At 36.6% G+C, this 25,120-nt stretch overlaps 1 protein-coding gene across 3 annotated transcripts in view; it reads left to right on the forward strand.

Annotated features, from left to right (window-relative positions):
• DPYD (dihydropyrimidine dehydrogenase) overlaps positions 1-25,120 on the forward strand; it is a 777,563-nt gene that overhangs the window by 551,032 nt on the left and 201,411 nt on the right. For all 3 annotated transcript variants that reach the window (XM_004420800.3, XM_087446926.1, XM_087446934.1), the window contains 2 exons: positions 23,528-23,648; positions 24,485-24,604. In XM_004420800.3, the coding sequence (XP_004420857.1) occupies positions 23,528-23,648; positions 24,485-24,604 (241 nt within the window). The remainder of the gene's footprint in view (positions 1-23,527; positions 23,649-24,484; positions 24,605-25,120) is intronic.

Here is a 25,120-nt window from a genome sequence, read left to right on the forward strand (position 1 = left end):
GAGTGTCAATGAGACCGCATTCTGCTTGCGGGTTTAGTGGTAACTCCCTTCCCATGAAGTAAGCCAAGTTCTTTCTTTAGCCAGTCTGGCTGCCACAGGTTCAGCTTCTGCTGCTAGGGGATAGTTCTTGCCCAGTGTTGACACAGCCAAACCTGTTAACACAGTTAAGCAGTGCTTAGCTAGTAAGCAATCCCGTGCCATTCTGCCAGACTGAGAGATTCTCTGACAATATAGCTCCTTTAAAATCATACTCAGCTCTGTATTAATTTCATTTGGGGTGTTCTCTTAGCTGGAAACCAATTCCAAAAGATGTCTTGGGTCATGAGTCTTCAATTTATACCTGCCTTAGTAGTTTCTTAGCAAAAGGCTTAGGAGTTCAGCCCGTCAGCTAAGATGTCTTTTGAAGGTCTTTTGCCTGAGAACAGTGGGAGACAGTGGGGATCTGTCCTGTGAGGCCTACCTGAATGGATACATTATACCACAGAGTTGGGCCCATGTGTGGTAGTCAGGGTGGGGCAATTTTTCTGGACAAGGGAGCACAGCAGGAGGTATTTAGTAGAGTCCTGAAGAATTCTGCTTCCTCATTGCTCCGACTCTCCTGGGAATATTTCTTTCTAGACAGCTCTCTCCTTTAACCTCAGTATCAGATAGAAGAGTCTCTCCTCCTTTCTAAGACAAACCTCTCTGTGCATGTGCTTAATCCCAGGCTCATCTACTTCTTTAATGTCTTAGTCTCTTCCTCATCTTTTATAAGTTTTATTTCTCCATCTTCCTGGCCCATTCCCGCTCTCCTACATGCATGATAAAAATCCTGAGATAAACCTTGCTCCAATCCTGCCACCCTCTTAATACACCTCTCCATTTTTCTTCATGCCTTCCTTTTAGTCATCTAGAAAACTGTCTCCGCTTCATCATTCATACTCTCCAAACTCCTTCCGTCTGACTTTTCTCTCACTGTACTCAAAACACTATCAGAAACGTCACCAATAACATTTTCACAATCTTCTACCTTTTTATCTCCTGCACAGAATTTGACCTTGTTTACCATCTCTCCTTGAAACTATTTCCTACCTCTTTAAAACTATACTGTTCCTGTTTCATTTCCCATCTCTCTGAGCACTCGTTTCCCCTCTTTTCTGGTCCATTTTTATCTTGTTCCTTAGTCAAGACTACAACTTGGGTTTCCTGCCTCCTGGTTTAATTCTCTTTCTTTTGCGTTAGTTAAATATGTTGGCACACTCATTCCTTCTACAAACACTTACTGAGCACCTACTACATATAAACACCAGCAGGTTTAATTACTAGTGGTTTTACTATACTTGGTTCTTAAATAATTTTTGTGAATAATTTTAAAACACTGCTGCAAAATTTTCAAAATTGATTTCATTGATACTGCATCCACTTATTCACAGTCAGATTTAGAATAGTCTACAAAGTGTGATTCAAGAGGCACTTTGTAAAGGCTTAATTGCTCAAATACATCTTTTCTACTATTTTGCCATAGTGTCTGAATTATCCACCATTACTGAGTCATTCTTTGAGGTAGAGACATTGTTACATTGTTTTTTCCTGAAGTTCTCTGTTAAAATGTGAATGTTCTTTATAAGGAAAAATTATCAAGCTGTTTATAACTTCATGACTTAAATTTATGAAACCAGTCACCTTGAAGAAAGAGAGAATGAGATGTAGGACAGGACATAAGGCACTGAGAAAAGAAAATAACACATGGGAGTTAAAGGGAGAAGGAGATTTGAGTAGCCTTGGATCACTGGGATGAAGGCGGAGGAATGGAAGAATAAAGAAAATTAGAAAGAGTGAATTGAATTGTGTCTTCGCCTTGAAAAGGCATGTGGAACACTTTTAGGAGTGCAGCAACTGTACTGTTGTATTTTCCAGTATGTTATTTTAAAATGTAAGAAATTTAGAGTTGTCCTTGGTCCTATCTGTTGAATTGGCTGAGTGGAGGAGGTAGTGCAGAGGACTGTGGGGACCCAGTGGAGAGAGCTGTGGTAAATGGAGCAGGCTTTTGGATATTGACATCTCTACAATTAATACCACATGGTGACATATTCCGTTATTTTAATGAGAAATGTACAGTTACCCCAAGGGGAAACAAGGATGCTTTCATATCTGAACAGGTAACTATCTTTGACCCATATTTTAAAGAATTACTAAGAAAGAAAATATGAGCTATAAGTTCTCCCCCAGTCATTTCTGAAGATTGGAATTACCTGTGAAGCTCTTTTAAGAAGGTGCATGGACCCCTCTTCTCTGAGATTCTTAAGGAATTCTGGACCCTAGGCATCTGAATGCATGCGTGTATATGTGTATGTGTGTGAGTGTGTGTGTGTGTGTAACTCCACAGGTGAGTCTGATGCACAGCCTGTGTTGAGAACAACTAAGCTGGAAATTTGATGAGCTGACTTTGGTTAGATAAACTGCAGCCATGGAAAGAAGGGGGAAGGTTCTCCTTCCACGTTAGGAAGCATCTTCTAATTGAATGTAGGAAGCAGCCTCTACAAAAGCTGACAGCAAAGCTTCCTATGCGTGCTGCACGGGAAAGCTTGGTGAGAAACAAAGGAAGTACCCCCTCTAGAAGCTTATCACAGAGATAAGCAACTTGTCTTTCTTTAAAAACCTACAGTTTTGGTCTTATCCATCCACCCCCCCCAACCCAGCTCCAAAGAATCTCCATGTTACAACACATACACACTTTGCTTTCCCCAGGATGCACCAGGCCCCCTTGTTCCCTACAGTGCCTTTATTCACGCTTGGGCCGTGGCACGAATTTCCTCCCAACATCTACCTTGTCAAGCCTATTTGTTCTCTAAGAATGGATTCCGGTATCTCTATTGATCACTGCTGCCCAGAGTGACCTTTCCCTTCTTTAAGTTCTGCAGCAGTTTGTGCTGCTTACCTTGCATTTATAACATATTGAGCTCCTACTATGTGCTACCTACCTGTCATATAGCTGGTAAGTGACAGAGCCAGGAAAACAGAGGTTTAGCTGATCCCAATCCCGTATTCTTTTCATTATGCCAAGCATGCTGTCTCCTTCACTCCATACCACCCTGTACTATGACTACTTGGGCCTTTGCTTCCCTCCTAGACTATAAGCTACTTATGGTCACAAACCATAAAATACGCATGTTAGAAATCCCATAATGTCTGCCACAGCTTTCAATAATAAGTCAAACAATGACCGAGCAGCAGGAATTAGCAGTAGCTGGGGGTATAACTTTAACCACGGCCCATGTTAGCACTTGGACATCTGGAGAGGTTGCAATTCTTAAGGCATCTTAAATCCTAAGTTTCTAGACAGTGCACTGTCAAATTTAACAATAACTTGCAAGGGAAAAAAAAAGTTCCATAATAAGCTGAATAAGCCAAATTTTAGCAACTACTGAAGAATTAACAAGAAATTATAGGGGGAAAGTAAATCTACCAGTGCTGAGACTTAGATATTAATGAGGGATATGTCCCAAGACCTTCTCAAATCCCTAAGTATTACTGTAATATATACTTTTCGTCATAAAAAGCAGTAAAATATAACTGAAATATTTAAATGATCCCTATAGACCCGTAATGATTCTATAGAAACAGGACTAAAGTCATTTATAATGCTATTAACATAATTTCTGAATTGAGCACCGGCTGAAACATTTTCAAACATCACTTTTTCTTGTTTCCCGTATAGAGCATATGGTGTACTCATTTTTGTCTGAGTCACCACCAAGTGTATCCAGAACTTCTATTTTCTAAGATGCATCAATTTTTAAAAGCTGTTTCACTTTTTCTTAATTTTCATCATGAGAATTAGCAGTTGGATTTCTTTGGGGGTCACTTTATACAGAATTTTTTTGATCAGTTCAAAACTTATTTTGTACTTCTAAGCAAAAAAAAAAAAGTCAAGACTGCACCGCAATGTAGGTACAGAAAAGCTCTTGAAAGTTTGGCTCATTCTTAGCCAAGTGACTCACTTAGCCAAGTGACACCAATATTACCACATGATCCAAATTTCTTATAAAATTACGTATTAATATATGTTCTATGGGATCATTCACAAATAGTTGAAACTGGAAATGGTTAGCCTATGAATATCAGAGATTTCTATATTATGTAGTAGTTTTCTTTAAGTCTTGCTTCTTTTGTGTTTTTCAGTGTACCCAACAATAATAAAAAGGAATTTACTTATTTATTGACTGTGTATTTACAATTTGTTTTCCCAGAGCTTGTGATTTATACTACTGCTTATACTATGCCAGAAACCCAGTAAATGGTAAATATTTAATCTCTGTCACATGAGGTGGCACCACCATCGTTTGTTGATGACTGTCCTGAATTGTATTCATGCTCAAGCGTGAAGACAGAGTACGTGACTTGGAGCAGATGAAGATGACTTTAAGACAGAGAATCAAACAAAATGCTCAGACCTTGAAAGATAGAATTCCTAGTTCAAAAATTTGCCTATAGTGGTGCTATTCCTGGTCTTACTTTGATATTACTACCACCCTTAATATATTTACTGAATATATATGTGTATATATATATGTATGTCTATATATACACACACAAACACAAACATATACACATGTACATACACACATGTATGTATGTTCAAATGTATGTGTGCACAAACATACATATGTGTCTCTTTAATAAAAACTGAATACGTGTATGAGAAATTTTAAATAATTTTATTTTATACATATACGTTTTTATTTAACTGTTTTAAGTTTTTTAGAAGCAATCTGGCCCTTAAAAGTAAATAAGTTGTAAAACAGAAACAGGAGAAGTGGCTCGAAGACCTCATTATAGATGGGATGTGTTGTCATTTTAAGGAGGCAGCTCACACCACAGAGTTCCAAATAGCAGAGCTCATCAAGAGGGTGTATGGCTCTGGACAGTAGATCTAGACCCAGAAACTCCAAGTGCATTCTTAGTGTTCCTAGGCACACAACTAGAAGATAATTAACAATGGTTATCACAGTAGCATTTCAGATGGAATAAAAAACCTGGAAATATAAAACTTGAAGATGAGAGAAATGAAGCATTCTTTCTTCTAATGTAAAAGTCCCTAGATAATAGATAGATAGTAGCAAGAATATTGCATTAGTACCATGGAGTCATATTTCTCTGAATCCATGCTCTAAGCATTATATAGCTTTAAGTAGCAATTTAATCAAAGTTATTTTCTTAATAACAGCACAGACATTCAATTCATCTTGTCCTATATCTATGTCTGAAAAAGAAAAACTACCTATTATTCTTAAGCTACTCTAAACAGATGCCACTGTCGTTTAATTTGTAACAAAAACCAAATGCCATAATGCTTTGGAGGAGTTAATTCAGTTTCTTAGGTCTAGTCTTCTTTAGCCTGCCTGCCTTCCTACCTCCCTTCATTCCACCCTCCCTCCATCCCTCCCTCTCTCCTTTCGCTCCCTCCCTCCCTTCCTCCCTCTTTTGTGAAGAAAATCTCACTACCTGGCCATAACTCATTTGAACATGTCTGCAAAACATTTGCAGTTTTAACTATTGGTGAATGATCTCATATAAAATATAGCAATACATAGTTTTGCAAGAAATTTGAATCATACAATGAGGTTGGTATAGGTGAATCACTTGGCTAAGAATTAGCGTAACTTTTACAAGCTTTCTACCAGCTAACACCTGCATCTCAGTTTCCTGTTATTGTGTTATATGTAAAACTGGGTAATGCAAACAGGTAATGATCTTATAAAACATATCAGCATAGCATTTGCTTTGAAGTCACATCTCATTCTAATAAAATTTTGTCTAAGTCAAGGAATATTGTGCCTATTTTATACCACTATTATGCTTGCCTCTATGGCCACTATTATGCTTGCCTCTATGGATGATATTCCATGATTAAAAAAATGTATGGTCCCTGACTTTGAACAACTCAAAATCCAGGAGCGAAGAAAAAATTTATGTGAAATTAAAATAATTTTAAGCACTCTAAAAGCAAAGTGGTGGGGCCGGCCCTGTGGCTTAGCAGTTAAGTGTGCACGCTCCGCTACTGGTGGCCCGGGTTCGGATCCTGGCACGCACCGACGCACCACTTCTCCCGCCATGCTGAGGCTGAGTCCCACATACAGCAACTAGAAGGATGTGCAACTATGACATACAACTGTCTACTGAGGCTTTGGGGGAGAAAAGATAAAAGGAGGAGGATTGGCAATAGATGTTAGCTCAGAGCCGGTCTTCCTCAGCAAAAGAGGAGGATTAGCATGGATGTTAGCTCAGGGCTGATCTTCCTCACAAAAAAAAAAAAAAAAGCAAAGTGATGATTTGTGTTGTTCATAGAATATACATGGAGTTAAGTGTGACTTCCTCAAGGTTAACCCAAGGTTAAACCTGTCCTCAATGTACCATACGCACACCCCAGTCACTGTTTCTCCCCTTTTCCTCTTACCCTGCTGTATATTTTTTATTACCTACTTGAAATTGCATGACATATTTATTCATTTTTTTCCTTATTGTATTTTCCACTTGAATGAAAACTACATGAGAACAATGTTTGTCTCATTTACTGTTATAACCCTAGCAACTAAGGTAGTAGTTGAATAAATATTTGTTGAATGAATGAATGAATGAGTGAATATCACCAAATAAGGAAAAGATCATTATGGACTAGTTGCACAACATGGAGCCCCTTACTATGAAAATAAGATAAATATGGCTGGTGATGCCTTAGTGTTTACCATGGCACAGATTTTAGTTATTATACAAGTTCAGATCTTCATTAAGCAACAACTGTAACAATGAACAAGAAGAAAATGATATAAAAGAAAACAGCCTAATCATCTCTACAATTTCTTTAGGGCCGCTGCTAACTCATTGACATGGGACTCACCCTGATTTCTTTTGTAGCCAGGAAAATCAGTATTTATTTTTATGGCTTCATTTTACCTTGTATCAGGGTAGATTACAGGATATTTAATGTTCAAACAGTTGTCCATTCCCTAATCAAAAAGTGAGGAATATAAGTAAAGTGTTCTTTGTATATTAGGATTTTTTATGTATTACATAATAATAAACATTGTGCTAAAGTTTGGATTTGAAATTTTCAAAAAGTCTAAATACATTGCTAAAAGTGTTCTTGAAATACATTGTATGTTTTTGTTATTGTAGAACTTATGGGAAATGTCACAGAACTAAAATTTCAAAGTATATATGTATTTTCTTCTGTAAAACTTAATATTGATCAAAACTTCTAAAAACTCTAATATGGATAATTCAAAGTTAATGGCATAACTATAAAAATAAACTTATGTAGTATTCAAATTGGTAGCAATTCCATATTCTAAAATATATTTTTGTTAATGCTCGTTCCTATTCATTCAATCTTAAGAAAATTCAGATTTACAACTATTCTTCTTTTTTTCCCTTCTTCTTTAATAGCTGCTTTGAGCTATTAAGTTCATCCTATAAAATTGCCCAAAAGTCTAGGAAGTAACATTTAGAAGTGTCTCACTCACTTTGGGAAACATTTTCTCTAGTTTATCACACTTTAAACAAATTGTTAGCTTTAATTAAATGTGAAATAAAACAAAGACATAACTTACAAAGCCCCTGGGTATGAAGAACTGATACAATACGATTAACTTAAAAATTCACAAATGATGACTCTTTTCTATAATGACTGATTGTAACATAATCACAGTAAAATTTCAGCAAACTTTAAGTAATTTTAATTGTATAAAAGTAAGTATGTAACTCTCAGATGATTAGCAAGAGATTATATAGGGATGCTTTATATAAACAAACCTGTATTTTATGTAGTCTGACCATTTCTTTTTCGCTTAGTGGTATACAGTTCTGTTATCTTTTCTAATTAATGTGTCTTTTGAAATGTATAACCTTATCGATATTTTTCAAATATTTTTATCATATAATCCAGTTATATAGCAAAGAATATCCATTCATTCATATATTTAATAAGTTTCTCTTGAGCAATCAAAATAGAAGTACATATATATAAAATCCTAAGGAAAGATAAATGAGGAAATTAATTCTCTTAAGTGCTGGAGCTAGTGTGTGCAATGTGAATGGGGAAGAATACTATGGATGGGGGAAACAATATTAATAAATTCTGTTAAGGTAGTTCAACATAAGTGGGCTAACGTGACTGTCTTAACATTGTAAAGTGACTTGACTGTGTATCATGGTTTATATGTATAAAATAGGTTATTGTCTATTTCTTAATTATTTTGAAATAACTGTGGCTACAGTATAATGGCATTATCGTTTTCTCCCTTAATAGGGATCTCCATCGTGTATAAAGTTCAGGAAAACCCCATTATGAATAACATTGGCTTAAATTAAACACGGTGGAGGAATCAAATTATACATGTGCCGTCTGAGGGAAGATCTATCTGTGAGTGAGGCATGGAAGCCCTGTATACTCTGGAGGCAGAAAGGGAGAGGTTAAAAGCTGATTGTTTGATTGTGGATGGGCTCTGGTGTATTTTGCATCACCTGAAAGATGTAATTCTGTCTCTTTCACCAGTTGCTCCCGTGATAACTTACAGCACATGGCCCAGGGCTGTTGACTACCCAGGTCTTCTAAGGGGTTATATTTTCCAAATGCCTATTTTTATTTGTTTGCTTTAAAAAATACATTTTACCCATAAACACAGCACCTAGCAACAAAAGCAAGGGAATTTTAAGCACCAGTCACCAGAGAAATTTAATCCAATGTTTTTTATAATAAAACCTGGAAATAAAGTGCAACAATTGGGAAATAATTAAGATAAAGTATATCTAAATGCTGAAATATTTTATGCATATTAAATATTATTTTTTAAAAAATTGAATGACATAAGGAATGCACAATGATATAATGTAAAAGTGAAGGATATAAAACTAAAAATGGAAAGACTTAAATTTTGGGAAAAGTTTATATATATATTTTTTGTGTGTGAGGAAGATCAGCCCTGAGCTAACATCCATGCCAATCCTCCTCTTTTGTTTGCTGAGGAAGACCAGCCCTGAGCCAATATCTATTGCCAATCCTCCTCCTTTTTCCCCCCTTTTCTCTCCAAAGCCCCAGTAGATAGTTGTATGTTATAGTTGCACATCCTTCTAGTTGCTGTATGTGGGACGCCGCCTCAGCATGGCCGGACAAGCAGTGCGTCGCTGCGCACCCGGGATCTGAACCTGGGCCACCAGTAGCAGAGCACGCGCACTTAACCGCTAAGCCACAGGGCCGGCCCCGAGAAAAGTATATTCTTACTCAAAGAAAATAGGAGGAAATATACTTTTTAAAAGTGCTATTGTTTTGTTGTTTTATTATGATTAATTTTTATTTTTCTTCTTTATTCTGTAATTTTTCAAAATAATTTATTCAAAAATTATTCCACAATAATTATGAAATCATCCTTTTGTAATCAGAAAAAAACCTTCCTAAAAATAACATTTGAAGAAAGGTTTAATGCAAGGATATTATATAAATTATGTTAAACAATTATTCTTTTTCTCTTTCAAGGTAAGACAAAAAGATATGATTTTAATCTGTAGCAGGATGGGAATGAGATTCATGTGAATTTGTTGATTTCAGATATTTTGCGAAGTGGGGTCAACTGTATCTCTCACTATGGATAATTCGATAGAAAACAAAAGGCTAGAATGACTTAAGTATAATTAAGTTAATATGTGTGAGAGCACTTGGTAAATCATTAAATGTTGTATGTTTGTTTTTAAGATTGTCTGAAAAGATCTAAATAACCTCTCTGGGTCCTATCTAGGCCAGTGATTTCAATTATATATTTAATTAACAAAGTTCATTCTTCAGGTCTCAGACTGTCATTGACTCCATATTGTAAGAATTCAGAGATGTTGTTGAAACTACAACTGATTCCTATAAAAATGTCATACAGTCTCCATTACATACATACATTGCCTTATAACATAGCAAATGATCTCCTTCACTGTGTCATTAGTTCTAATTGTGATAACTATAAAATGATAATTAATTGACATTTGTTGCATACACTTTTTATGTCAAGCACAGTTCTAGGCTCTGATAGTTTAATTTTGTTGTTGGTTTTCTTTGGCTTTGTGTATCTATAAATATAACTTCTTAATCCATTGTAATCTGCCTTCCATCCCTATTATGTCTAGCTATATGTACCCATAAATTGCCAATGACTCTAAGGGGTATAATCTACTGCCTACATTTCAGTCTTCTTCCTACCTGATTTCCTTGCAGTATTTTGTATCAAGAACTCCACCTACATCTCCTTTATTGGAGTTTCTCTTCTCTCTTGTATTTTTTCTGATTGTTCTCTTCTCTTTCTGACCATTGCAAAGATTTCTACTTAATTAACAAATGATCTCAAGACTTAAGTTCTTTTCTTTCCATCTTCTCATCCATTCACAAGACTTTAACTGTCGTCTACATGCTAACAACTACTAAATCTGTGTTTCCAAAACTCTTCTCCTGAGATCCAGAGTCCCATTTACTTTCAGCCAGATTCTATCAGCTAGATGTTCTGTAGGGACCTCAAACTCAATGTATCTAAAACTCATTCGTCATTTTACCCCCAGACCTGCTTCTCTTGTATTTCCTCAACTGGTTGATGAAATTGCTATCCTTCAACAATGACAAACTACAGAATTATTCTTGATTTTCATCCCCCAACTCCAATTTGTCCTTATCTTGAAAGTTTTTAATATTCATTCTTAAAGTGATATTTCAGTCCACTTGAAGTTCTTGATTTTCACTGGCATGCCTTCACTTTAGACCTTTCTTCTCTTTCAGATTTGTCTCCTTGCTTGTACTGTATCTTATCCTACTCACCCCACAGATGTATATGAAATTACTTTTCTAAAACATGGATCTAAACGTATGACCTTCCATGTTTTCTTGCTGCCTAAAGGATAAGGCACAGAATCTTTAAGAAGCTGACCCTAAACTCTAACAGAACCGTTTAGCCGTGTCTCCTCCCTGTCCCCTTCATATGCAATAGTTTTTTTCTATTTCCCATCATGGCATGCATTCCCATGCCATAGAGTCGTTTCCTGTGTATTCCTTACTCATGTATTGTTCCACAAACCTTACTCTAGCCAGCGCCATTTTGTGAATCCTTCAAGATTCCAAACTACAGTAACGTTCACTATGCCCCCCCGCCCCGCACACACTTTAGAAGTAAATAAAAGTAATCCTTCCACCACTAAGTTCCCATTCACTTTTTACACACTTCAAGTAGAGCAAATTATTTGGGGTTTTTTTAATGTTTATTTCTTCTACCAAAATGAAACTATTCATAAAACCTTCATGGTTAGCTGCAGGGTAATTGCAAATGTCCAATTAAGGACATTGGTCCAGATTCAATAACTTTTGTTATGCCCACAAATCTCTTACTTATCAGAGAAAGGACAAAGGAATAAGGACTGTGTGTGTCGCGTTTGTGATTTCAGCTGTTGCTTGTTAAAATCTAGGAATATTAGCAACTGGAAAGAAATGAGTAAAATCTTCTTTGTAATGCTGGATGCCGCCTTTGCCCAATCATCTAAAAAGCTAATTAGGTGCTGCTACATCTAGATGTTAGTTACATAACCCAGTAAAGTTCACCACAGTATGCTTGTTTTTAAGTCAAAAAAAATTGCAAAATTTTAAACTATCTAAATTTAGCAGTCCTTTGGGTACTTTACATTTGTTGAATATTGCAAAAGTAAATACCCATCTGTTTTTAGTACTAATATAATTTTGTGTATCAAGCAGTTTGAAGATTTCTCCCCCATGCAAGCTTCATCAACTGTTTTATCAACAATGCAGGCTTGAGGCACTTTCGTAAAGTTGAGTTGGGATAAATGAAAGATCCTTGTTGAATTGGTAATCGTGCAGGTATTCAGAGTGAAAGGGAGATCATATTTTAATTTAATTTTAGTGCCTCAAGATATTTTTCGTTATGGGCTGTATTACCATTCTCTTTTTACATATCCATCATTTAAGAAATCATAGCCACTCTTGATACATTTCAAATCAAGCTTTCCTGGATCTGGGTGACATACATCACTTCTTTCTGCAAGAATCTCTTGAATTATATGAGAGCTTCCTCATGACATATTCAAATGTTAAATGATTTATAGAGGAATAGAGATATATTGTAATCCCAGAGGCCTTTTATATATTCTGTTGACTGACAAATTTTAGTGTCCTAAGTGGTTATAATTTGATTGTAAGTTGTTTGAGGACAAAGTTGATGCCTTACTCTTTTGTAATTTCCGAAAGTTTCAGGTTAATTATTAGGTGCTAAATAAAAATTGACATTTTCTTTCTATACAGTCCATGAAGCTAAGAGCCTGTCACACCCGCAGCTCCTTTTCTAAAGGAAGTGTCCAGAAGCAATGTCTTATATACAAGCTACCACAAAAGTATTTGTCCTGGCTGCCTTGATCGCAGTTCACTGGACCAGATATTGTATCCAGAGCAAAGAGCGACCACCTATAGACTAAATAAAAGAGGCCAGCAGCCTGTCAGGGAGGGTGGTGCCATAGCTCAGGCAATAAGGTCACTCTTTACTGGACAGTGTCTAACCGACTATATCATTTAGCACTCTTAATTGCAAGCAACAGAAACTGACTCTAGCTGTCAGCAGCAAAAACGAGATTTATTGGCAGGATACAAGATGTCTTAGAGAATCAGGGCAGGCCGGAACAGCAGGCACAGAAAGAGGGCAGAAACCAAATGGGTCCAGAGAATGGGCAGCAAGAATCGTCCAGCTAATGTGCAGCCTCTACCATTGCTGATGTCTGCCCTACTGCCCTTGTTGGATACTGTCAGGAGACACTGCGCCACACATCACCTCAAATAAACTTTAACCACTTTCTGATTGTGAGATTAAAATTTCTGGCTAGAGCTTCAGTTGGCCATGCCTAGATCATGTGCTTGTTTCTTGGTTGCCAGAGAGTAGAGAGGAAAACTCTCTCTTCAACGGGTTCCATAGTGGGGATAGTTTCTTTGTCTCACCAATACTTCATACAGTGGGAATTTCCGACAAAATAGGAAGAGTGGGGAAATGTTGGACAGCCAAATAAATAAAAAATTATATTTTTTATTTAATTTGTGTTGCATGTGAAGATTTGTGTTGCATCTTCTCTGTGGGTTTGATTTTAAAACATATACATTCTATAGTAGATAGTAGAGAAATTCAAATTAGAGAATGTGAGCAGAAGTAGAAATGGAAAAAGAGATGCTGGGAAGTAAGGGCAGGTTCATTAGTATCACAGAGTTTCTAATCTTTAAAGCAATAGACACCAACTCTTAAAAAGAAAAACAAGAAAGTAAGAGCTGCTCTTTGTCCCTGACTTCACTGGTGGGTCACCAGAGCTGCCACGCATCCCACAAGATGAATGAGAGGCATCCCAGACTCCAGAAGACTGGCTCTTCCTTTACCAAAAACATTTCCCTTACTTTCTTACTTCTCCACGTATACTTGGAGAAAGCCCCTGACAAGGGGGAGTAACCTCTGCATGATTCCTTTCCTTGATATCTGAAAGACTTTAAAATAGGGAACCCCCTTTTTACACACACACACAAATCTTATGATACCCAGTCTTATAAAACAACACACAAATATAAATTTATAGGATTACGTTAGGTTCAGATTGCTCAAAATTTTGGGTAAAATCAGGCATCCATGAATTTTATATCAAGAGCTTGTGAATATCACACTTGCAAAAGGTCACATTTAATATCCTCCCCATCCCACATTTTCACAGAAAGACTTTTCAAGAAATTCACCCCACTTTTAGTATCTCCAAATCCTTTTAAGCTCAAAGAGGGAAATCAGTCCACAGAGCTGGCAAAACAAACAAAGACCTAGATATTTCTTTCTAGCTTTTACTGGAGCAGTAGGAAGAAATCCCTTAAGGAACTGTACCAACTTGTTATGGATGAGTTCCCCTTAGCTGAAACCATTCATTGCCAAGGGATTGAAGTTTTCTGCACTATGTTATTTAAAATTGCCTCAGCAGTAATTTCTTCTTGCTTGGATTTCATAAAGTTCCCAGGACAGAAGCATGACTTCCCTAGACTCTCTTCATCCTAAATGTATCTGCGTCGTGGTTGCTTCAGGGCAGAAGGCTGTTTTATACTAGCCTCCTCCCTGTGTCGGTTAATCATTCACACCAATATGGGATTACAAAGATACTGAGGTTTTGTGCTTGTGGTTGTTTTCTAACTCTAGCGCTCGAAAACAGAGGCTAAGTGAATAGACCAACAGATGTATAAAATATCAATTGGTACACTGTTTACATTAATGCTTTGCATTAAGAAAACAAATGCCAGGCTGCCTAAAGTCTGCAAAAAATAAAACCTCCTTATTATACACTTAAATACTCACTTGCCCTTATCTAAAATGAATCCATACACAGTAGTGCAAGTGACTGCCTGCACTTCATTACCCACTGAAGTCTTTTCAGTGTGTTCTGAGTGGTGATTGGGAAGCCTGCTGGGTTTCAGTTTGACTCAGCGAGTCCACAATTTTGAACCCCTACCGGTGGTATCAGCAAAGCATGTGCGTAGCCTATTTCTCCATATATTAAGATTTTCCAGTTACACTGCCTAACCTCATTAATAAACAAACTATTGGCAGCACTCTTTTTGGATGATGGATAATACTAGCCTTTGAATTCACAGATAAATAACATCCCATATATATAGAAATATCAAGCTCTTTTTGGGGGCTCAGTATAAAGACTGCTCAGTATAAAGACAGAATGAGCCATTTTCAAAAATGCTTTAATGTAGAGGATTTTGGAGTATCTTAATTTCTGTGAACTCTGACCAATGCATGGTTCTCAAAGGGCATTTGTTTGCCTAGGAAGATAGACATATGGAACCTGTGTCAATCTTGTTTTTTGTGGGGGGGAGGAAGAATGATAAAAGCTAAGACAAGGGAAATAGTGATGGAAATATCCAGCAGAGGCAAAAGAAAATCAATGTGAAGCAGAAAGGAGTGACTGCCCATAAGTGACCAACAAGTCATGGATCAAGTATGGAAGCAACAGAGCAACTGCAGGTCAATTCACACAGGTGGCAAGACTCAAAAGGGGTCCAATCCAGAAAGAAGTTGGCGAGGGATAGTGCAGAAATGGAAGGATTTAGGCAAACAGAATGGATTATGAAAGCAAAAGCAGATATTAGAATAGATTATTACAGACCCGTCAAGCCTGGAAGAAGTTTCCAGATGACCTCTTCATTGATGTTGTTAAGGGAGTTGTCATTAACTGATTATATCAACAAGAGACATGGGACTGGGGAAGGGATCAGCATATATAGGATTCCCCTGGCCATACGCCCTTGATGGATAGGTCTGGCTTTCAGCCACAAAGCTATCACCTTTTTTATCCATGAAGTTCTGCATAATCATTTCCAATGTCCCATATCACAGTAGTGACTCTTTCAGCAGTTCTGAATCAAAAGATCAAGTAGGTGTCTAAACTCTCTAAGGATGTCACTGAACTGTCTCTAGACAGAGGACACCCAATCATTGTCCCCTACCCTGTCCCTTAAAGCAGTCTTTTTCTGGCAGAAAAATTAGCCCTGCTTCTTGGTATTGGGCCCTTTCTTACCCAGAAGCACATGCTGGCCATTGTTGGAAAAACTAGGTCTGACTTTCCAGGACCTTCCAGGAAAGTTGGAGTTGAGAGATTTGTTTGGGTTCAGTTTAGCTTTCTTGAGTTTCTCTGAGTGAGATACCCTGGGGTCATTTGGGCAAGTTTCTTTTTCTTCTTTCACTTTCTTAGAATATAGCCTAATCCTATCACAGGAGGAATTCCAAATCCAAGTAGGGAATTGCTGTGGCAGTTGAGGCCTCCAGGAATCAGATACATGGATGGTGTTAGGAGTGCAAAAGGTTTATTGGGGAGTAATGCTGTGAAAGGAAAAGGGAAGAAGTGGAATTGGGCAAGAGTAACAGCCAGATCCTGATACAGATGTGAGAAAAATCTTTGCCAGCCCAATGGGGAGCTCAAGGGCAAAGATTGCCCATTAGAGGAGCCTGGCATTGGACAGAAATGGCTGGGCCCTTGAACCACAGTTTTGCTGTCATTGGCTGGGGACTCCCCATGAGAAGCTTGACCTTATCTTAAAATCTGAGGCCTACCTGAAGGTTAGAGGCTGAAAGCTTACCACACTGTTGCAGCTAGACATGAGTCTTTTCCTGAAGGGGGATCTGAGTGTGGTGCATATCTGCATTTACCACAATTGCCTGCTTCTAACGTGTTTTCTATAAGAACATTTCAGACCATACTTAAGTCACCTTAGCATATCTGCTCATCATTTATGATGAAAGGTTATATGATTGCTCAACAATTCAAAAAGTTAACCCCTGAATTTGCAGAATCTGACCGCAGCTTATACACACACACGCACGCGCACACACACACACACACACACACACACACACACACACTATATATTGCATAATATGGAGTCCCTGGAATAGCAACACAGGGCATTTACACAATAAGACAGCAATAATGCTGTGAGGAAGAGTCTCCCTAAGACATTCATTGGCCAGAATAGCACACGGAACTGTGGGCAGAAGATGTTCATTGGCCTGCTTATTGGGCTCGTACATTTTCTCCAACTTCATTACCAAGGCCAAGTGAGGCAGTGGATTTCCAGCTGAAATTAGCCAGTAGGATCAAGGTAATCTGAGGAAATCTGAATCTGATTCTGTAGGGACAAATTGTGGAGGGGAAGATCTGAAATTTGAACAGCTTTCAAAGCTGACCTCTACCATTAGCATCACCATTTGGGATTAAAGAAGTGAGTTGGTGGAAAGGTAGCAAGAGAACCAGAGGGTCATTAGAGGGGATAAAAATAATAACTCAAAGAGTACACAGTAGTCAGGAATTATCTAAACAGTGCATGGCAATTCTTGTCCATTTGTTAAAAATTTAAGTTTCTGAAACCAAGTGCATGAGAATGGGGAATAATGACACTAAGAATGTCAGAGGAATGGTACGCTGGAGAAGTGCTGTCTGAAAGGAAGAAAAAAGAGCATGGAGCCATAGTCACAGGAAATGTTATTTAAAGGAATGAAATAGGAATGCATGTTCCCTTTAGCTGGCAAAAATATGAGCAGGCCCCCCCAGTAGGCCCCAGGGACCAAGAACCGGGAGTTGAGGCAAGGTTGGGGGTACAAACACTGGAGAATCCTTAATATCCTAAAGATTCAGACAGAAGGGGCCTTGGGCATCCTGGGACCTCAGGGAGGTTTTCATGGATTGTCAGGACATAGTGGGGACAGTTGGCCTCCAAGCACTTTGGCGCAATGATAGAGAACATCAGAAGACTGTTTTAAAACTCCACTGGCTTGTGGGGGAAGAACTACTAATATCTCCAGCTTATTTTGGCTCCATGGAAAGGAAGAGGCAGATGTTTTCTTGCTCATTGTGGAAAGCCGGTACATATTTAGGAATCTTCAGTCTTTCATCAAAACAGTATTTATCGTCTTTGGTGTCTCAGACTCTGTGTTAGGAGATCAGGATAAAAGAGTAGGATACATCCCATAAAAGATGACTAGTCTAGTAGAGAGGGTGGAAAAAACGTAAATGATTATAAAACACCGTGATAAATGAAATAATAAAGAAACATGACGGAAGTATTAAAAAGGGAGTCATTTATTAATCCATCCTCTGCTGACATAGGATGGGAGGATTGGTCATGGAGGGCTGCTTTGAGGAGTGTTATCCAAGGGGTATCATCCAAAAGATGAAGGACATTCTGGACAGAGAAAGAGAAATAAAGAAAGGCCTGAAGCAAGAAACAGAATGGAGAAGGCTGTATGTGCCTGGGGAGGAGAGAACACACGAGCGATTCTCTGTCATCTTCAACTTAAGGCACGAAGGAAGTACAGTAAAAAAATTTATATGTATAATATATATTTATAATACATACATAAAATATATAAAAATTTATACGCATACACATTGCATGTGTATACACTTACAACATTTTATATTCACATTATATATTTGTTATATGCATTTCCCCACCCAGATTATGAAGTATTTTTTTGTTTTGTTTTGTTTTGAACAATAGGGATAGTATATTATACATCTTTAAATCTCCACTGTCTAACATAATGCATAGTGCCTACAACAGTTGTTTTTAGGCTATTCTAGGGAGTATAATTTTATACTCCCAATTTTCTTCTATGTAAATAGAAATGTCAGTGTTAATTCATGCAATGTGAGCTCTATCAATTCAACAGTATTTGTTGAGTGCCCACGATGTGTCAAACCCTGTGCTACATGCTCTGAAATAATCTGAAATGATAGACAATTATCAAGACCTCCTTTTTTATATTTGCCATCAAACATGCATTTTATTTATGTGCCTGGGTTGTATTTCCTAGTAGACTCTGCGTTCCTTGTTCCATTCATCTTAGTCTCCAGCATAGACCAATTTCAATGCCTTGTGATCAATAAATATTTGTTGAAAGGATAGAACCCACATTGCCTAGAATGCCAGTGGCTTTCATTTTTCTATTATATTTGAATACCCTTAGAATTATTTTTTAAATGAAATTTCTGGTGGTATAATTTACCCACAAGAAAATGAACACATTTAAGTAGAGTTGGATGTGTTTTGGCAAATGTCTACACTAATGTAAATACCACCACAATCAAGATATAGAACATTTCCATTACCCTAAAAAATTTTCCTATGCCTCTTTCCACTTAATTCCTTCTCCATCCCAAACCCCAATTCTAGCAACAAACGCTCTGCTTTCTTTCAGCACAGTGTTTCGTTTGTGGAATTTTATATAAATATAATCATATAGCATTCACTCTTTCATGTACTTCTTTAACTCAGCATAATGTTTTCTTTATTAATTCCAAGTTGTAGCATGATTACATAGTTTGTTTCTTTTTATTGCTGAATAATATTCCATTGTGTGGATATGCCACAATTTGTTTATTCATTCACATATTAATGAATATTTGGATTGTTTCCAATTTGGGACTATTGAAAAAGTTGCTGTGAACCTTCATGTGCAAGTCTTTGTGTGGATGTATGTTTTCATGTCGCTTGAATCTATAACTAAGAGGGTTAATTGCTGGGTTGACTGGTAAGTGCATGTTTATCTTTACAGGAAACTGCCAAACCATTTTCCAAGACGACTGTACTATCATTAGAATTCTTGTCAGAAACCCAATCAAAGAAGCACACATGCTAAAACACAGGTTAATTTAAAACATCCCCATTCCAATGCACAGTCTTTGCATTTACTAATAATTCTCTCTGCAGTGGTTAACTACCTGGAGTAGTTAACTCTTTCTGTCCTATTTTATTGACATAGAAGGGTAAATACATCACTTTTGCCTATTACTCTGAAACTACATCTAGTCTTACAGGTATAAGTGAAGTAGAAGCCTTTTATAGTTCTAGTTTACAATTGTGGTTGAATTTCACTTTAGGGAGCAGTTTTGCTAAAGAAGATGATGTTTTAGGACATGGTAATGGGGAAGAAAATTAAAAAGGTGAAATAGATACTCAGATTGATCTTCTGGGCCCCAGTTCTATCAGAAAAGTGGACATAATAAAAATGCGAGCTTCTTCCTGGCATGTCGTGTGAATTAAGACTTAGGAGTTCCTTAGTGGAAAACATTTTATAACTGGTAAAATTTTTCAGTGGATTCATTGAAATGCCACCCTCTAAGAAAGCCATTTTGAAAAGAATTGTGTGGAGCAAAAATTACCGGATAAATTGGAGAGAAATGTTTCTTAAAGTCAAAAATTTCACTTGTAATTTAGCTTATCAAGAGACTCTCACAGACTCATTCTCTAGTGCTTGTTCCTTTGTACAGGGCATGAAACCAGTGAGATTTGATGCCCTAGGTAATTGGTAGAAATGCCTGTTCTACAATGGAGAGGTCATCTCAGGGGCCTCAAAAGCAGCAAGGTGTATCCTTTATAGAACCTGTTAATGTGTAACTAGAGACATACTAGTTACTAGAATTAAAAATTATCATCTTATGGCCTATGTAGGAAATAAAGCTTTAGTAACTAGTTTTGGACAATGGAAATGATCTGCTCAGCACTGCATTTCTTGCTGTTAGCGTTGTTTGGTTTTCATAGGAATCTATGGCAGAGTGTATTAATTTCAAACAGACACAGGGCTACTCCTCATTAAAATTGTCAAAGAGGCCAATTTGTCTCTAGCTTGCTTTCATTCTCTTTTCAGCACTTCACCACAAGTCTGGTCTGCTACCTTTGCCTCACATAGTACCCTCAAGACCACCATCTGCTCCTCAGGCGGGTCGCTCATTCCTTTAAGGGCTTCAGTACTTTCCTGCTTATAATATCACACACTTCCATCTCAGAAGAACCCATTCTGTTGCCTCAGAGCTTTCTTTGGTGATCACATGAATAGTAAAAGTGTTAACAGGTATTAAAGAAGTACACACACACACTCAGTTACTGTGGGAAAGATTGCAATCATGGTCAGGGATGAGCATTATTAACACCTGTAGGAAGAGCCAATAAAAACTTGGTGATACGGGTAGACTTTTTGTGGATTAGACACTTTAAAAGACTTATTAAGCTGTTCTTTTTTGCATGATTGTCCACCATTTTTCCTTAGAATTATCGTGGGTTTGTAAAGAAGTCTTCTTGGACTTCATGTTATTAGATATTAGCTATAATAAAATATATACAGGTTTTTCTTAAACCTAGACATAGTCTATATTTTGATAGATATATAAAGAAATCAATTCAATATAAAGAAATTGAAAAAGTGCCAAGTTTTCATTCATTCTTTCATTGGCACACGAGTATTTTTTCAGCGCCTACAATGTTTTGTGCCTAGAAATAGAAAAGCGGTCCAGAATTGTTTTTTTTTATTTACTTTTTATCGGTGTGGATGATGTTAAAGTCTCAATTTGTCAGAGCGATAATAGTAGCTTTGTGTATTTCCTCTCCTGAAGATTTGGGGAGGAATTAGAAATTGTCTAAAATTTATTCATTTCAATAAGATTCTAAAAAGTAGCTTGTTAGGAAGGGCAACACCATCTGATACTATCATTAGAAAATAAGAAAGTCGAGATGCAGAAACACTATTAATTGCTTTTATATCTTGAACTTTCATATCAAAAGTATGACAACACCAGGAAAGTGTGATAGCTATAGTTTGTCCTTTAATTCCCCAAAGTATACAGATTCATTTTCTCGTGTTATTAGCCCAACCACATTTCTAATTGTATTAGAATATTCCCTATTAGGCCTGGCAAACAAAACTTGGCGATTTACAGAATAGTCATTAATTTTCACAATAATTTTGGTCAGAAGTTGTTTTTAAAATTCTTAGGTAATAAAATTGTGTTTCAGCTGGGTATGAGGATTAGTCAGCAACTGGCTTGACTGAGTATGAAGGCGAGAAATATATATCTGAACACCATGAACCTTACTCATAGAAGTATAGGAGGGTCAAATTATGGTACCTCAAAATAGAGTCAGATATTCAAGTAAATAATGGTAGCCATGGGATCATATTTTTTTAAAAAACTGAAAAACTTAGGACAAATTCCAAATTTCTCTAAATAATGGGTATCTAAATAATGGATATCTAATATCTAAATAATGGATAAAAGGCATTCATTTAAAATATTCAACTAGTGAGAATCAATGGAAAAACGTGACAAATGTTCAAAGTAAATTATAAAGACATGGTGGTCAATAGTATTGAAAGCCACTTAGAAGCCTATATCATATTATTAGTGTTTACTCAATTGGAACCAAATAATATTTTAAATTTCTTTCAGTAATTCTTATCAGGCTACCTTCCATGTATTATGCAATTCAAGTGATCTCTAAATTATTGTCAAATTCTACCTTAAAGAGAGCTTTCACAAAGGACATGCAATTCATATCATCTAGAGTTACTGTCATTTCTAGGCTAAGTCCCATGGAAATTCATAACTTAAAAATGAAAGTCACAAAGATGCAACTGCCTTCATAATGCCAATGCAGCGGTTATAAATATTTCATGAACATTGCATGGGCAGGGGCAGATCTCCATTTTCATGAGTTAGAATTTGTACAGCTAAGTCTCCAGATTTCACTATTCATAATGCACAGTATGCCCTGTAGAGCATTCCATATAGTGCTTTTTTAATATTTCTGTTTAATGAAGAAATTACTGTTCTAAAAGAGAACAAGCCAAGCCAAAGATTTCTTGTTAAAATTACTAGTTTTGCTGAATAGCGACAATAACAATCAACAGCAATTACCTCATTGCAGTATCTTAGCACATAAACGCATAACTTTTAAAGTAATACACTATGATGGATCAAGACACATTAAACCTAAGTGAAAAAGTTCTTTTTAAAGGTTATAACATTAGAAATCTCATCTTAAAAGAATTTTAAAGGTTAAAATGCAAAGAGCAACTTTCTTACATATAAAAATATTAATTACAAAGGATATACTTGCCTACTGTTTCATCGTTTAAATATATGTCTATATTTTTCTGAGTTTTTCTATTATTCAAAAAAAATTTTAACTTTCTAAGATAATATTACCAGTTCAATAATGAATTGCTGTTGCATAATTTAAGGTAATTTATCAAAGCACATTATCAGTACCTGTCAGAATAAATTTTGCACTAAAAGTAATGAAAAAAAGGACTATTGTATGTGTTGAATCAAAGAACGTTACTACAGCTACGTTATTTTCAATGGTAAGGATAGGTGATTGCCCTCTAAATGATACTTGTCCCATGAGAAAATAGAAGCCTGAAAAATCACAGGAAACAGGCTCAGGAAAATGTCTATTCCTTGCTTTTAAAAATGAGCATTTGATATTTTATTTCATTTTTGTCATTTTGATCAATTCTTTCAAGTAGATGAATGTTCAAAAGTGCTGCACAGATCTTGGTAACATTTACAAAAGTAAGCTAAAGTTACTGATCAGCTCATGTATAATCCAAGGCTAAATTATTCCTTATTAGTGTATATTATATATCAGAAATAAATTGGTTAGGAAGTCACAGGTTTTCTTTTGAATGCACTTCAATAAGACCAAGTCTTCTAATAATGAAGACAACAGTTTTCAGATTTAATATCATTTGACCGGGAGTCAGCAGTTCAAATATTTTTTATTAGGTTTAAACCAATGAGGCCACTAGAAATTCTGTAATGTTTCCCAAACTTCCCACCAGAAGTTTACGTTTTATTCCTGGTATTATTTAACTGAAATGGGAAATACTTTCTTCCATTTGGTTCTTTGTAATTTTATTTTCCAAAGGCTCCCTTTAGGAACTTAACCTTCATGTGATGAATTTGCAGTTCACTTGAAGTGTGTTAACCTTAGCTCCCTAATGAGTCCAGGTGTAATACTGAGGAGGAATTTGAGAAATATATCATGTAACTCATTGTCAAGTTGGATTTGTCTTGCACATCTCCAGCTTTGCTGTTGTTCTGGTACACATTTTCATCACAATTCTTTAATTATGTTCTATATTTAACTGACCTATTTGAACAGGATCCAGAGCTGGTGCGGAACATCTGTCGCTGGGTTAGACAAGCTGTTCGGGTTCCTTTTTTTGCCAAATTGACCCCAAATGTCACTGATATTGTAAGCATCGCAAGAGCTGCAAAAGAAGGTAAGAACTAGACTTGCATCAATTTCCTAGTTATGGAAATATGCACCTGAATTATGTAGCCATTTGAAAGTACATCTTTATTCACAAATATATATGTGTATATCTTTGTTTAGAGTTTAAGAAAAGTATTAAATTGAGCATTTGATCTCACAAATGCAGTAGATTCACAGCTAGAAACAAGCTAGTAAGTGGACTCCAAACTTTAGCCTAGAAAAACAAGAACATTTATAATTTTTCCTAATAAACATCTGTTTCACACACAAAGAGTTATGAAACAAAACCACAGTCACAGCGACCACTCCAAAATAAATGACTCATGATGTAACAATTTAGCAATAGCACTTGAACCTTTAATGAAGTAAAAAAGAAAAGATACTAGCTTCCGCAATGTGAAATTTCTTATGAGTTCCCTTTATATTTGATAGGACTTGATACTCTGCCTTAAACATATGCTCCATAAATATCTATCAAATAAGTAAATCATGCAGTATAATGCCTGATTTTACAAATCATGTATGCTTGTGTTCTCTCCAATGGAAATTGCATCCTGATTTGCAAAGATATTGTAAATTACCTGGAAAGTAACACTGAAATGCAAACGTTTGGCATTCACAAATCTGTATAATAATTGGAAAAATGAAGTGGTGGTAATTAAAAATTTTTATGTTTAGCCGTTTAAGCATAATTGTAGGAGTGAAATTAGTGCAGACATTCAAGGGGGGGGAAATGTTCTCAAGAGAAAGTAGATTGTGCTTTTTCTAGGTTGTGGGGTTTGAATGGGTTTTAACCATTGTCTCTTTAAGAACTACAGGTAAATGTTGATGTGTTTTTCATAGGAGGTGCAGACGGCGTTACAGCCACCAACACTGTCTCAGGTCTGATGGAATTAAAAGCCGATGGCACCCCCTGGCCAGCAGTGGGCATTGGGAAGCGCACTACATACGGAGGAGTGTCTGGTAGGTATTGCCTTCTCCTCACATTTTGCTTCCTTGGAGGCTGCTGAAAAGTCAGGAGATCATGTTGTAAGCAAGAGTATCATGTCTTTTATGATCCCAAATTCTTATCTCATTGCTGGTCAGAATTCCTAGTAGTCATGACAGATGGAGCAGATTGAGTGGGAAGGCTCAAGTGACTGATAGCACAAGATTAGAGAAGACTGAGATAGGGTTTTACATAAATTCTATTCTCTTGTGGTCTGTGTTTTCCTCAGAATTTCTCGTTGTCCCAATTGTCTTGTGACTTATTAGTAAAGGCTAATACCGGGGCTTTCTAAGAGAAAAATATAAGCACACTGATTATCATATCTTTTTCATAGTCTGGATTAGTTTCTACTCTTCCTAGAATTTTGAAATCTGCCTTCTTCAAAAAATCTTGCTTTTACAACTGTCTCAAACGAACCATTAAAATGTGGCATTTATAGCTTCAGCTGACAAGACGTTTGCAGACCCCACCCCTTTGCACACTCTTTCTCA

The sequence above is a fragment of the Ceratotherium simum genome, chromosome 2, assembly GCF_057802395.1.
Source record: "Ceratotherium simum simum isolate JZ-2026a chromosome 2, ASM5780239v1, whole genome shotgun sequence".
Lineage (NCBI taxonomy): Eukaryota > Metazoa > Chordata > Mammalia > Perissodactyla > Rhinocerotidae > Ceratotherium > Ceratotherium simum.